This window comes from Grammomys surdaster, unplaced genomic scaffold (genome assembly GCF_004785775.1).
Source record: "Grammomys surdaster isolate TR1022 unplaced genomic scaffold, NIH_TR_1.0 125832, whole genome shotgun sequence".
Lineage (NCBI taxonomy): Eukaryota > Metazoa > Chordata > Mammalia > Rodentia > Muridae > Grammomys > Grammomys surdaster.
The window spans coordinates 2,000,935-2,015,385 of NW_021620660.1; the positions used below are offsets into that span (position 1 = coordinate 2,000,935).

General features: G+C 39.2%; 1 protein-coding gene and 1 pseudogene across 2 annotated transcripts in view; one reads left to right on the forward strand and one right to left on the reverse strand.

Moving 5' to 3' along the window:
• Positions 1-14,451, forward strand: part of Herc6 (HECT and RLD domain containing E3 ubiquitin protein ligase family member 6) — an 81,543-nt gene that overhangs the window by 19,333 nt on the left and 47,759 nt on the right. For both annotated transcript variants that reach the window (XM_028789397.1, XM_028789398.1), the window contains exons 6-12: positions 664-791; positions 3,934-4,109; positions 4,569-4,642; positions 7,739-7,857; positions 8,730-8,789; positions 12,576-12,669; positions 13,384-13,573. In XM_028789397.1, the coding sequence (XP_028645230.1) occupies positions 664-791; positions 3,934-4,109; positions 4,569-4,642; positions 7,739-7,857; positions 8,730-8,789; positions 12,576-12,669; positions 13,384-13,573 (841 nt within the window). The remainder of the gene's footprint in view (positions 1-663; positions 792-3,933; positions 4,110-4,568; positions 4,643-7,738; positions 7,858-8,729; positions 8,790-12,575; positions 12,670-13,383; positions 13,574-14,451) is intronic.
• Positions 10,699-10,916, reverse strand: LOC114640480 (annotated as a pseudogene).

The window sequence follows — 14,451 nt, forward strand, 5'->3', positions numbered from 1 at the left end:
TCCTCTCTCTCTCTCTCTCTCTCTCTCTCTCTCTCTCTCTCTCTCTCTCTGTCTCTTTCTCTCTCTTTGTGTGTGTGTATGTGTGTGTGTGTGTGTGTGTGTGTATACATGAGTATAAGAGGATTCGATTTCCCTGGAGCTGGAGTTACAGGTGGTGGTAAGCTGCCTGATATGGATGATGGAATCAATCTCTGGTTCTCTGCAAAGCAGTACATGCTCTTAAATGCTGAGCCATCTTTCCGGCTCCTCTTTTAGAAAATTTAAGCATGTAATACATTCTTAACATATTCAAAGTGCTCAGTTTTAAAGGAAATTCCATAGATAAATTTATAAATATTTTTGGAACAATAACATAAATATTTTGAATAAGTTATGAAAATTTATAAATATATAATAGATATGATTTTAATGTAAATGGTTAGGTACATAAATATTCAAAATGCCCTCATGATTAGGTTATCTAAAACCCTGAATATACACTAATAGTCATCATGCTCTGCATGCATGGGCTTAAGTCTCATAAACTTATATTAAATATATATAAATAAATAATTTTGGAATATATTTATGGAAATTTATTAATCAAGTCATAAAAGATACAACAATTTTACATATCACTTTCATACTAACATTTTGTGATCTGATTCCTTATTTCTTAAACAGGACGGACAAGTGTTTACATTTGGAGGCAATAGCTCTGGACAGCTACAGCACAGCCCCAGGAGTGGGCGAAGAGGCCCACAACTCATAAAAGGGGTTGACGGCTGTGTTTCACAGATAGCGTGTGGAAGGTATCAGGCCTTTTTAAACGTTTGAATAGACAGTATTATGCTTATTACTTAGAAACCCCAAAACACATGGCTATGCTTCTAATAAAGATTCTGTCTTTGAAAATTTATTTCTTTAAGATACATTTTAATTTAAAATATTCATATCTATTGATAATTATGTAACAAATAATTATTAGAAGCTTACGACATATAGACTGCCTTACTCTGAGTAGAAGGTAGGAGAGAATTAAACAGCAAAGGTGGGGTTGTTGGCTGCTTAAATTGATGAGACTAATTAATATCATGCACTCAGGACATGATGATGATTAGCACATATTCAGGGTTTTAGATAACCTAATTATGAGGGCATTTTGAGTATGTATGTATCTAACCCATTGCATTAAAAAATGAGAGTTTTTCATTTAGAGCACATAGAATAGAATATGGGACCCACAAATAAATTTACACAAATAGGGCTACATAGTATTTGATTGGGAAAACAAAACAAAACAAAACAAATCCCTCCCTATTCAACAAATGGTGCTAGCAAAACAGGATAGTCACCTGAATAAAAGTAAAACAAGATTCATATCTCTTATTCTGTAAACGTTAACTCAGAGTTATCCTGGAAGATGCTCTGTGATTCAAGTGCTTTCAGCATAAGCAGGAGGACCAGAGGTCATATCTCCAGGAACCATATCAATGGCAGTGGGTGTGACAGTCTACCCGTAATTCCAGCCTTGGAAGGTAAAAAGCAGGGCCTTCTGCAAGAGGCTAGTCATGTCTGCAGTCTTTGGCTGGGTTCATTAATAGACCTTACCTTAGTGATGAAGGAATAAAAGCAGTGGGAGAAGATTCTTGACATGATCCCAGGGACCCAACAGACTCACACATACATTTGCCCACACTCATGTATGCATACCTACATGCACAGACACCATACATGCCCAGACACCGCACCCACATGGGCATCATACATACACAGATACTTGAAAAGAAAAAAAAAAAACAACTCAAGTGAATTAAAACCTTAATTTGAAAGCCAAAGCCCTGAGAATGCTAGAGGGAGACAGGAGGAAAATCCTTCAAGATGTCGGCAGGCATAGCAGAACTTTCTGAAGGACTCCAGAGGAAGAAGGATAGCTCTAAGAGTTAACAGTTGAATTGAATGGAATTTAAAGGCTTAAACAAAGCAAGGAAATCTATCAGTAGAGTTAACAGACAGCCTTCAATGGGAGAAAATCCTTGTCAGCTACTTCAAACAGAAGGTTAAAATCTAGAACATATAAACAAACCCAAACTGCTAACAGACAGACCATGAACTGAGCAGAAGGGTCTCACAATAAGCAGCACACATAAACATGAACATTTTTAGGCATGTTTAACATCTCTAGCCTGCAGGGAAATGCATATGGAAACTAATTTGAGATTCCACCTCACTCAGCCAACACTCACCCATGTCAGACCAGCTGTCACCAGGAAAAAAAGCCAAAGGAATCCTGGTAAGGGAGAGAAAAAGCCAGTGCTGGCAGAGCTATAAACTGATGCAGTCACCATGGAAATCAGGCGAGAGATTCCTCAAGCTATTAAAAGTAGAGCTACCATTTGACTCAGCTCCAGGGTATACACCCAAAGGATTGAGATACCTTACCACAGAGACACTTACATACTATTCACAAAAGCCAGGAAATAGAATCAGCCTAGGTGTCTCTTGATAGATGGATAGGTCATGAAAACATGATATACATATACAATGGAATTTTCTTCAGCTATCAAGAAAAAAAAGGAATATACAGTTTCCAGGAAAATGAATAAATCTAGAGATTACTATTTAAGAGAGATGACTCAGACTCAGAAAGAAGAATGTACTGTCTCATGCAGATCTTAGCTTTTTCTTTTTGTCTGTATGTACATGTGTGGGTGGGAGCGTGATGGGTCATACAACTATAAAGGGGACCAAAATGGAGAAAAGTAGGCAATATGAGGAAGGCAGGCAATGGAACACGTGTGACATGAAAGCAGCAAGGATGCCACAGGGGTGGAAGGATAAAGGAGCAGGGACATAGAGAGATATGAGCAGATATGACAAAGGGAGTCAATAAAAACAAGCGTTTGCCAGCATTGTAAGGAAGCCTGATATTTCGTATGCTGTAGGAGGAGCTAAGGAAGGAGGAGTAAGGAGAGGAAGAGGAGGAAGAGCAGAAGGAAGAGGAGGGGCTGGGGAGAGAACAGGAGAGAGGGGAACATGGAAGCAGACATGTGTGTGTCTCTAGCAGTCAAAGGTAATTGGTATATCTAAGTTAGGTATTGGGTTACACCTCTGATTGTGTGAACATCTTGTTATTGAGCATTACCAGATATATAAAGCTTTCGGATAATCTAAGCATTAGAGTCTTGTTCCTACTGGGCCCGCGTGGATGGTGGGATGGTCTGGGCTCAGCCAAGCATTGTGGAGACACTGGTGTCTCATGAGTGGCAGGGCTGGTGTCTCTGACGGCCTGAGCACACTGCCTGAGCTAAGCAGCGGTGGTAAGCTGCAGCCGCTCCTGGTCACAGGCCTAGGCTAGTCGGGAACATGGTGGCTGATTAAGAAAAGCCAGATTGAATGCTGCCAATTTAAATATGTCCTGCAACAGTATGCTGTTTTTTAAAATTAAGACTAAATAAATAAAATAAATAGAAAACTGATAGAGTGCTTGCCTAACATTCAGTGGTCCTCGTATAGATCTCTAGAACCATACATACTGGGTGTGGTGCCAGTGGTCCCAGCTGTAGTGATGGTGGTGGTGGTGGTGGTGAGCTATTCTTCTAATCCCAGCACTAAGGAGGTCAAGACAGAAGGATCAAAAAGTCGAGGTTATCCTTGGCTACATGGAGAGATGGTGGCAAGCCTGGTCTATATGAGATTCTGTCTCAACACAAAACCAAAAAAGCAACATGGTATGAGCCATAGTAAATCCCGTCACTAATAGTATCTTTACCAGTAAGTTAATACCACCTCTTCAGGGATTGAGGGATGCCTAGTACTCTGCAACACTAATACTGTAATGAGACAGCTGGTTGTATGGTGAAGGTAAATCTGTCATTTCCATTCTTTTCTTAGACTCAAGGGTATCTGGTTCTTTGGACTATCATATTGTCACTATTGTATTTTATATTGTAGTTATCACACCATTGCATATGTCTGCACCACTGGACAGGTGGTATCTTTAGGCCATGGACCAAGTCACTCAAGCAACCCAACTCATCAGGATGCCCCAGCAGAGAACTCTGACATTACCACTCATCAGGATGCTCCAGCAGAGAACTCTGACATTACCTGCCTGCTATCTGCAGAGGGTATGAGTCCTTCCACTAGCTCATGACTGATTGACTGAAAGGAGACACCTCAGTCAGACTTCTTTCACAGGACCCCACTAAACTATGATTATAGTTCTTAGTATTTTTATTTTAAACTGCTGATTTTTTTCCTGGAGTAATAGGCAATCATTTGTAAAGATTTAAGTGATTCAAAAGATGTCAAATTAGTTAATTATATTAACAACATGGTTTGATACATTCAAGCAAATACCTAAGCAAATCAACCCTGATGCATTATGCAAGGGCCTAGAACCAAAACTATAAATGTTTATTGAGTGAATAAATAACATTTCATCTGGTCAAAATGAATTCTTATGCTATTTGTAGTCAAAATTTAGGAGAGTATAAATTTTTAACAAGTGAGTAAATTTGGCTTAGTTTCGTATAGGTTTATTTTTCCCTGGTAAAACTTTGAACATGGATCTCTTAATTTTTTAGACCTGGTGAATATTGAAGTCAAAGACATTTTTGCTGGAGCACATGCCAACTTTGTGACAACTCGTCGGGTATCAGTACGTGTTATTTCTCTTTTTCCTTTTAAGTTTCAGGAATCCTTTCTTTCTCTGGTGCTGGGGATCAAACCCAAAGCCTTGTATATGCTAGGCAAGCATTTTCTTCTAAGCTGTACCCACCTTTCCTTAAATTTCAGACTACTGTTTGAGACAATATATTATTTATTTTCAGACCTTTTACTAATGTGTTCTTCTGTTAAAATGGTGGACATGTTAACAAGACCTTGTATCTGAAAATGAACAGAGGGCTGGAGATGTGGCTCCATGGGAGGTTACTTGCCTTGCGTGCAAAAGCAATAGCCCTAAATTTGGTTCCAAAATGGGGTGGCAGGAGAAGGATGTGGGCAATGAGGGGCAGGCTCAAGACAAAAGAAGAGAGGGAAGATTGGGCAGGGGAGATGTCTGAGACAGAGGGGAAGAAGAGGTACAAAAATCAGGCTGTGGGGCACAGATGGGACAGCAGAGGAAGAACCAAATAAGAAGATGTGAAAGAATGGTTTCTTACTTGGGAGCTAGGAGGCAGCGTTTCCAGAGAAGCAACTGTGCAGGAAGGTCAAGACAGACAAGCGCAGAGTTTAATTTTAAGAGAGAGCAATAAATCTCCGGGTGGGGTCAGTGCAAGTAGAGGAGAAGAAGTGGAAACAAGGCTTTTGACAACAGAGACATTTGACAGGAAAGTAAAATTAGAAGATAATGGGATGGATTCTCATGAGTGACAGAAGAATGTCCCAGAGCAGGAGAGAGAAAACAGAGTCCAGTGCTGTGTCAGTTGTTCTCACTGGCTGTGATAAAACATTCTGACCAATAGCAAACTGGGGATGAAAGGGCTGAATTGGCTTACAGCTTACTAGTCCATCATGAAGGGAAGTCAGGGTAGGAACTCGGGGCAGGAACCTGGAGGCAGGAACTGAAGTAGAGACCCTGAAGGAACACTACTTAATGTCTTGCTGTGGCTTGTTCTGTTACTTTTCTTATAGAGCCCAGACTCATCTGCATGGGGATGGCACCACTTACAGTCAGCTGGGCCCTCACACATCAATCATTAATTAAGAAAATGCTCTAGAGACAAAAGCCATAGTCCAATGTGATACAGTCAGTTCAATTGAGATTCCCTAAGCTTTATGTCAAGATGACAAAACGTTAAGTATAGAATGGAGATGCCTAAGGAGAGAAATATGCCATTCTGGCTGCAGATGAGAGTGAGTTGGTGATTAGTAACTGCTTGATGACCAAAGCTGATGTGAGAGTGAGAGAAGCAGAGGAATGTGAGGAAAGCCAAAGAGAGATGAGCAATAGTATCAGAGTAAGAGAAAGCAACTGGCTTTGGAAGTGCCCATTGAAATTTGTGATCATAGCTTGAGTGTGGTTGGCCAGCACGATGGGCAGGTTGTCTTCAGTGGTGTTAGGCATTGGGAGTTGACTTTGAGTAATCCAGACTTGAACATAATGACAGATGAAATTTTGCAGTCCAATAAGGGAGGCCTAAAGGAGTCGTGGGAGTGATTAGAAGAGTGAAACATAGGAGCTAAGCTAGTTCTAGAGTAAGGAGATGATCACAGAATGAGATCTGATGTTATGGTCAGAGAGACTATTCCAAACGGATGCTTACAAATGGAGCAATTGTTAATGTAAAAGTCCAGTTTATGCCCTAGGCATAAGCTGGTGCTTTTTAAGTAAGGGTGATTTTGCATTCTAACAATCATTTGGTTGTGTCTGTAGACATTTTAAGTTGGTATGCTGACAGTGACTACTACTGGCTTCTAGTGGGTAAGGGCTAGGAACAGTAAGTACTAAATATCTTACTATGTGTAGGATCCTTCACAACGAAGAATTATCTAATCCCAGGAGTCAGTCGCTTCAGTTCGGAAACCTTCTCCCTGTCAGGAGTAGCTAAAATGAGGAGAGAATGGAGTGAGGATAAGATTGGGAGTGAGATGTTGAAGCAGGAGATAGACTGCTGTCATCAACTTTGAAGTTGCCAAGAATGAGAGCAGGGAGCACGAGGACAGGAGCAGTGGCAAGCCCACCAAGGGCCATGGTGCTTGTGAAGTTTCCAAGGAGAAGCTAGGGACTTTGAAGAGGAAAATAAATGACACATAGCTGCCAGTAGGGGGCAGATCATTGTACTGAGATGCTTAGATGCAAGAGAAAATAAACCTTTGTGAATGATAAGTTTCCAAACCACTGGAATTTAAATCTAAGTGCTCAGGTAGGAGCTGGAAGTGTGGCTCTGGATGAACAAAGTCCTGGCACAGACCCTGTCACCAGCATAGTGGGTCTTGACACTTGATGCATTGTATTTATACATATTTCCCAGAAGATTTTATTTGATTGAAGAAAAGTGGTGTGTGTGTGTGTGTGTGTGTGTGTGTGTGTGTGTGTGTGTGTGTTTGTATCAAGTGTCACTCTTGGCTATATAGTGAGACCCTATCTCAAATTACATATAAGATTGTGTTTATGGTATTTTCAACACATTGCCTACAATTTTCTGTGGCATTAATTGCATTCCTAATGCCATCAAGTTTCATCACTGTTTCTCAAACCTTTTAATCACCCCAAACAGACACCTGAGATCTATTAAACAAGAATTCCTCATTCCCTGACCTCCTCAGTCCTAGGGAATTTCTCCTTTGCTTGACATACTTTATATATGTGGAATCATAAGATTTCTATTTTTATTTGATTTATTTTCACTTAGCATGGTCTAGAATAAACACACCTTATATTAGAGTACCATTTTCAATGCTAAGTAATATTTCACTGCATATTATATTATCACATTGAAAATGCATTCATCTGTTGATCGATATTTTCATCTTATGGCCATTTGGATGATGGTAAGATGAATATTAATTTACAAGCACCTATTTCTGTCTCTATTTTTAATCTTTTCTTTCATGATTACACTTTTAAAAATACAGACCAAGCAATGGCCCAAGTTAGGAAACAGAATGTACAGGCCAGCCCTGATGCAAAAGCTCACCAAACCCCTGTGCAAGAGGACAGGCCTTTCGTGTGTCAGGCACTGTACTGATTGTTACTCAACATGTGTGTGCATTTCCCTGATCATTTTTGCTTTTATCTTCTTGCTTAAAGAACACTAGGTCCACAAGTGTTTCCAGGAGAATCCTGCCCGAAATGATCCGAATCAACCAGTCTCTGGTAAAGAAATGGAGAGCAGCAAACAAAGGAAAAGATCATCAAGATGCCAGAAGGTAAGCTAGCTTGATGACGTAGAGCAGAGCCCCTTCTGTGCTTCTGAAATCCTAATCACTTTGCCCTAGCTGTGAGAAAGAAGGGTTGGCTCTGTCCTAACAGAATTTACATTTGGGGTTGATTCTCTTTTACTATCTTTTGGTTGGATTGGTCATTGATGTGCACGGTAATTATTTGTTTATTTAATATTAGAGCTACAAGGAGAATGTATATGGCACGTAACTTTCTAAGTAAGGGAGATGTATGAATGAGTCTTAGTAGCAAGTTGTACTGCATTCAGGTCTTCATAGTTGATTCACTAGCATTTCAGAATTTAGGCCTTCAAAGTGACTGGTTGTGTTCATTATTCAAATGCAAATGCACAGAAAATCAACTATAAACAGTTCTGGTGAGATACAGTAGTAACATTTACAAGCTGTATGCTCATAATATGGAAATTAATGAGTCTAGAGCTATTATTTATTCGTATATAAGATAAAGGAAGCTATAGGTATTTCTAACCTTCAGCCCAAAGATCACATGAATCCTAGGCTACCTATAAGTACTGCTCAACACATGTGTATATGACAGTGGTTCTCAACCTTCCTAATGCTGTGACCCTTTAATACAGTCTCTCATGTGTAGTGGTCTCCAATGTAAAATTATTTTTGTTGGCACTTCATAATTAATTTTGCTTCTATTACAAATCATAATGTAAAAATCTGGTATTTCCAATGGTCTTAGGCCACTTTTATGAAATGGTCATTTGACCTCCCCAAAGAGGTTGCAGTTCACAAGTTGAGAAGCACTGGCATATAACAATGTCACCTCAAAATGTCAAAATTCTGGACACTGCCCAAATGTGACTTGGCCCTTGTTATTATGTTTGCAGAGAAATCAGCTTGATATTTTCATCTTCTGCTTGTTTGACTGCAAGCTTTCTGAAGAAAAGGTAAAGCTTCAGTGGAAATTACCTTTATTTAAATTACTGGGGGCTGTGTAAAAGAAAACTTATAGAACCAAGTTGAGTGTGAATTTTGTCACCACACATTCCACCATAGAGAATTTTCTGGTTGATAAAGGATTCTTTCATGTTATAAACTAACTCCTCCATATTCCTTTCTCTGTTGTTTAATTGGAGAGAATGGCATTTTAGTCAGGCTCCTTATGTCTACAGATAAACAGCTGTGCCTAAACATGCTTTACTGTTTCAAAACCAGGACTCTCATGTAGCCCAGCTAACTTTGATCTCACTGTGTAGACGAGGAGGACCCTGCATGTCTGACTGTCCTGTCTTCATCTTCTAAGTGCTGACATTACCTAACAGTTTAAGTAATTGTTTTAATGCTCAGTATTTAGGCCTTCTATCTCTCATTCACATGAATATCTCTCTCTCTCTCTCTCTCTCTCTCTCTCTCTCTCTCTCTCTCTCCCTCTCTTACTCCTCCCTCTCTCTCTCTCTCCCTCCCTCCCTTCCTCCCCCTCTCTCTCTTACACACACACACACACACACACACACACACACACACACACACACGCTCACACGATCCATATGCCCAGGAATTCCAGCAAGTCGTTTTTCTTCCTTTGCATGTGTCTTAATTAGGGTTAGTATTGCTGTAATGAAAGAACATTGAAATGAAATGAAAGAAAGGAGAGGATGAGGAAAGAATAACTGGAAAACATCATAGAGCTATATGAAACCATCAGAGAACATTAAGTAGTAAAAGGGTAGAAATAAAGGCAAACAAATCAGGTTTGTTGAAAGGTAGTGCAATAGTTCCCATCAACAGTGAAGGGAACCTTAGTTTTTAAGACAAGAGCTGAGCCCTGAACCTGGAGCTTGCTCCTGTGACTAGGTTTGATGGTCAAGAGGTTCCTGGATATCATTCTCCACCTCCCAGTTCAGGTCACAGGTACACAGGCACCAAGGTTATTGGCTTTGTATGTGGGTGCTAGAGAACCCAGGTCCTCTTGCCTTCACAAATACACTCTCCCCTTCTGAACCATCTCCCTGCCCTATTTTGAGTTACCACTGGCCACTGTAAAAGGAAGTTTCTCTGGCCAAACCTGACACTGGCACTGTTTTCTGGGCATAAGTGTAATTTTTCAGAAGGAAAACTGGTTCATATTCATTTAGTAAAACAAGAGCAGTAGCTTCCCCATTAAGATCTGTGTTTTCCTTCCTGTGTATGAGACCTCAAGTTCAATCAGAAAGCGGCAGGTGACTAGAGAATTTGTACTATTGCACCAGTGAGTTTATGATGCCTGGCCAGTCAGTACTGTTGACTTCGAGGTCCACAGCTGAGAAGACTCTTACGGACAATTCTCCCCAAGCAGCTTTAAAAGTTGACAATATAAGGACTAGCCAGAGGAAAGAATTTCCTAGGAACTAAAGAAACTTAGCAAGATAAGTGCCATGGCTTCTGGCTGACAGTTCACTAGGCATCATCTTTTCAGAGTCTGCAAAACATCTGTGTATCTATAACAGGTCCCAGCCAAAAGCAGAGAAGAAATCTGGACATTGTTTGCCTTGCCCTCTGCCATCTCTCCCCCATTTTCTCTTTCTAGTTTGGAAGGGAAAGACTCTCCAGGACACGATGTCCCCTTTTTTCTTCAGACTCATGTTTATTGTACATAGGGGAATTTACTATACTAAATTCTAAGAGTTAATGCCATATCAGCTCAAAATACATCAAATTGGCATATTGCTTATTTCCAGCTAAAATCACCTAAGGCATGATAACTACAGAACAGATTAACCAGAGTATCTGGCCTGTTTTGTTTTTGTTTGTTTTTCTTTTGTTTTATCCAAAATATGTCTATTGGGAAAGTTACCACTCATCTCGAATCAGGGACTTTCAGTGCTGCTTACCCCTGAAAGAGCATCCTTCTGTCAGCCTTGCTTTTCCACCTGTAGGCTGACAGAGGACTGTGCGTGGCTAACGACTGTGATGATTTTATAGCATCCTGGGCATTTCACATCCATAAAGTAGGAATTGGTGCTCTGCACCAAATGCTTTTTCTTTTGTTTCCTCTTCTCTTCTGGAGAGGAATGAAGGAGATCCTTTGCAGGCATGTTCTTGCAGGGAGGTCTTCACTGCTGGAAACGTTGGTTTGTTTTTCTACACGTAGCAAGCAATAAATAGTTAAGGGCTGAATGAAAGGTGTGTAAGGGAAAGGAGAATGGTAAGTGGAGTTGTGAGGAACCTACATGGATACTCACTGGAGTAGCTCTTTTAGCTACACACACACACACACACACACACACACACCTCTCCTACTTACTCCTTAAGAGTTACTATCTTAGCCTACTCACACATTTATCTTATCATTCCTTCACAAACATTATTTGTCTAAAAAGTGCAAAACATGTTTGTGTCATTTCTTTGGATGTATCTTGTTCCTATGTACATATAATTTTAATAAAACTTATATCTCTTTTTCATGGTATTTTTTCCTTTTGTTTATTGCTTGTATGAGAATCCTCTATACTTATATCCTTCTTAGGCCCACCTAAAGATTCCACAAGGCCAGGAGCAAGGCAGAAGTGTTCTCTCCTCTTCTACAATACTGTCTTTTTAAAGAAGAAAAATATCCATGACCACTTTTTGGGAGTTTTAAACTTCCAGGTGACAGCTGCGAAGGAGAAAGAATTTTTGAGAAATATTGACAGTTATAATTTGTATAAATTCTTGTTCTAATATCAATATTGATACTTAATCAGCAAGCCCCAAATATGTGTTGATTATTTTTTTTAAAGCTGTTAGACTTGCTTGATGCTTGTCATGAAATATGACTTAATCAACCTGCCAACTAGACAGTATCTGAGCAGTATTTTAATGTAGTAAGTGGTCAGGGTTGAGAAGAATTGGGTAAATATGCAAGGATCTAGGACTGGTGGAAATATCAAGAACAGAATTTTGAGGTAAGAGATTCAGACTCTCATTGAACAAACAGTGTGTTCATTAATGAATTAATGTGTCTTTCAAAAAATTTCTAAAATGAACTGTCAAACCTCTGTGCTGACAAGGTCCCTGGCAATAGTGAAACCACTATTATTCCATCACCCCACCTCTAATGTAACCGGAAATGTAAAGCTTAAGCAAAACTGGTGGCTAGACACAGTGGTGCAGTCCTGTAATCCTAGTACTTGGAAGCTGAGGCAGGAAGGTCACAAGTTTAAGACCAGCCTGGGTATACTAAGACTTTGTTCCAAAAAGTAAGCAATTATAAATAAATAAGTATACAAATAAATAATTAAACAGAAATGGCACCATATGTAGAGAGTAAACAATTCCAGTCTGTGGAATAGACTGACTGTCGGGATTGATGGTTTTTAGACTTAATTTACAGAAACTTTCTAGAGATCAGCTTGTAACTCTGTGGTATAGTGTTGCTTATCATGTATAAAGTTCTAGGTCAGAGGCCCTGGGCTCAATCCTAGTACCATAAAATAAAATAAAATTAAATTAAATTAAAAAAATAAAATTCTGCTAAAATTGCAGCCCATGCTTGATGTTACTGATTCAGAGATAACAAGTTGTGGTTTATTCCTTTTTAACATGAATCTTTACACTTCTGTGTTGCTCTAGTCTATTATTTTGAAAAGAAGCAATCTTTAAATAAAGTTAATATTTTGTGCATGCTAAGACAGAAACCAAGTAATATTATTTGGAGTTTTAAAATGCTCTATTCTCATCTGTTTGTGTATTTTTAATGCTTTTTGTGTTCATAGAGATAATGGAGAGAATAATTTCATTGATGTGGACTTAAAACTGGCAAGGGATGTCTTCAAGAAGTTAACAGCAGAGAAATGGATTTCTTCCTTGGTAACAGCCACTATCTGTTAAACTTACCTGAGATACTGCACAATTATACTTCTTCATAGGAATAAATAAACCAGCAGCTTAGTTTTGGTGGGAGGTGGGGCTGAATAGAAGGCTAGTCACTTTAGAAAGGTTCTTTAGCCCAGACATTGTGATAGGTGGTGGCATTTACTTTTTTAGTAAACCATTCAATGAACAATAGATATAGTCTTTTGTTTCCAACTGGAAGAAAGTAATACTGAGACAAACTTCTTTCTGGAAATGCACATGGAAAGAACAGGGGTTTGGGAAGCAGGATACCCTCTATGGTGGATGATCAAAAAAGCTCAGTGTCTGTTTTGAGATGAATCTTGGGTGCAGCCTTCTGAGTAACAGACTCCGTATATGTGCCACTGCAACTAGCTTACTGAATTGTTTCTGGAGAACTTTTCATTAGTTTCAAACTGACTAGTCACTGTGTATGTTCATCTACATGTGATTTCACTTTATTTCCTTCATGTCTCATAATATAAAATGGACAGATGGCTCACTCAAAGACTACCTCAAGGGTATGTGAATGAAAAGGTTGACCATGGTTCATCAATAGACTCCAGAAGGTCTAAGTGAACTTTCTAATTGGAAGATAGTAGAATGAAACCTGCAGCCACAATTTGTAGTCATTCACAATACTGTGTCTTGTGTAAGTTGGCCTTGTTCTTTGTCCCCTTTTGACCACAGATAACCACCTGTCTTGAGGAGAATCTGCTCAGAGGGCTTCCATACAGTTCTCTACATCAAGAAGCTCTATTGATTTTTCTTTTGCTCCCAGAATGTTCCATTATGCAGGATCCAAAGAACTGGAAGACCCTGGCATTTGAATTTGCAAAAGCCATTCATGAAATGAATTCACAGTCATTATCATTCCTGAGTAAGTTTTATATCATTTTATATTCTGTAGAATCACTTTTGAAGTAGAAATCATAGCAGACATTGGAGAGCTTTTCTAATACTTATTTTTGTAAATTTTATATGAAGTTTTATAAAGATCAACCCAAAACTATTACATCTACCATATTTCTCACCACACAAAGCAAGTGTTGTTCTTAGAAGTAGACAGGACTTTGGCATTAGACTTTGTTAACCATACAGTGCCAGTCAAGATAAATCATACTTTATAATTTTTGATTACTATTTGAAAACCTCAAAATTTTGACCAAGAGTGATGAAAAGCAATATTAAACTTCTCATCACTGTTATTTTATTCAAATTGTGGAATTTTTCATAATTTTAAGTGAATGTTGAAGGTCTGATGTTTTAAAAATACAAAGCTACATACATAGCTATATATAGATATAGAGCTATAAACTATCCCTGTCCCATCTTAGGGTGAGTTACAGACTCTAATTTTTATGTGTAACCATGAAAGCATCCTTTTATGGTAGCTATGAATATGACTAAGTGGGTAAATGTGCTTCTTCCAAGCTCAGCACCCACATGGAAAGCTAGCATGGTGTGTGCACTTGTAAACCCAGAGCTGCAAGGAACAGAAGAAGGAGAACTGAGGTTTACTGGCTACCATTCTAGGTCTAGATTCAGTGAAAGACCATCTCTCAAGGGATGATAAATCAAGACACTGATAGAATGATAAATCAAGACACTGGACATCCTGCTCTATCCTTGGTGCATGTACCCACAAATGAGCACACACATGTGCGTATACCACAAACATACACATACACACACACACACACACACACAGAGAGAGAGAGAGAGAGAGAGAGAGAGAGAGAGAGAGAGAGAGAGAGA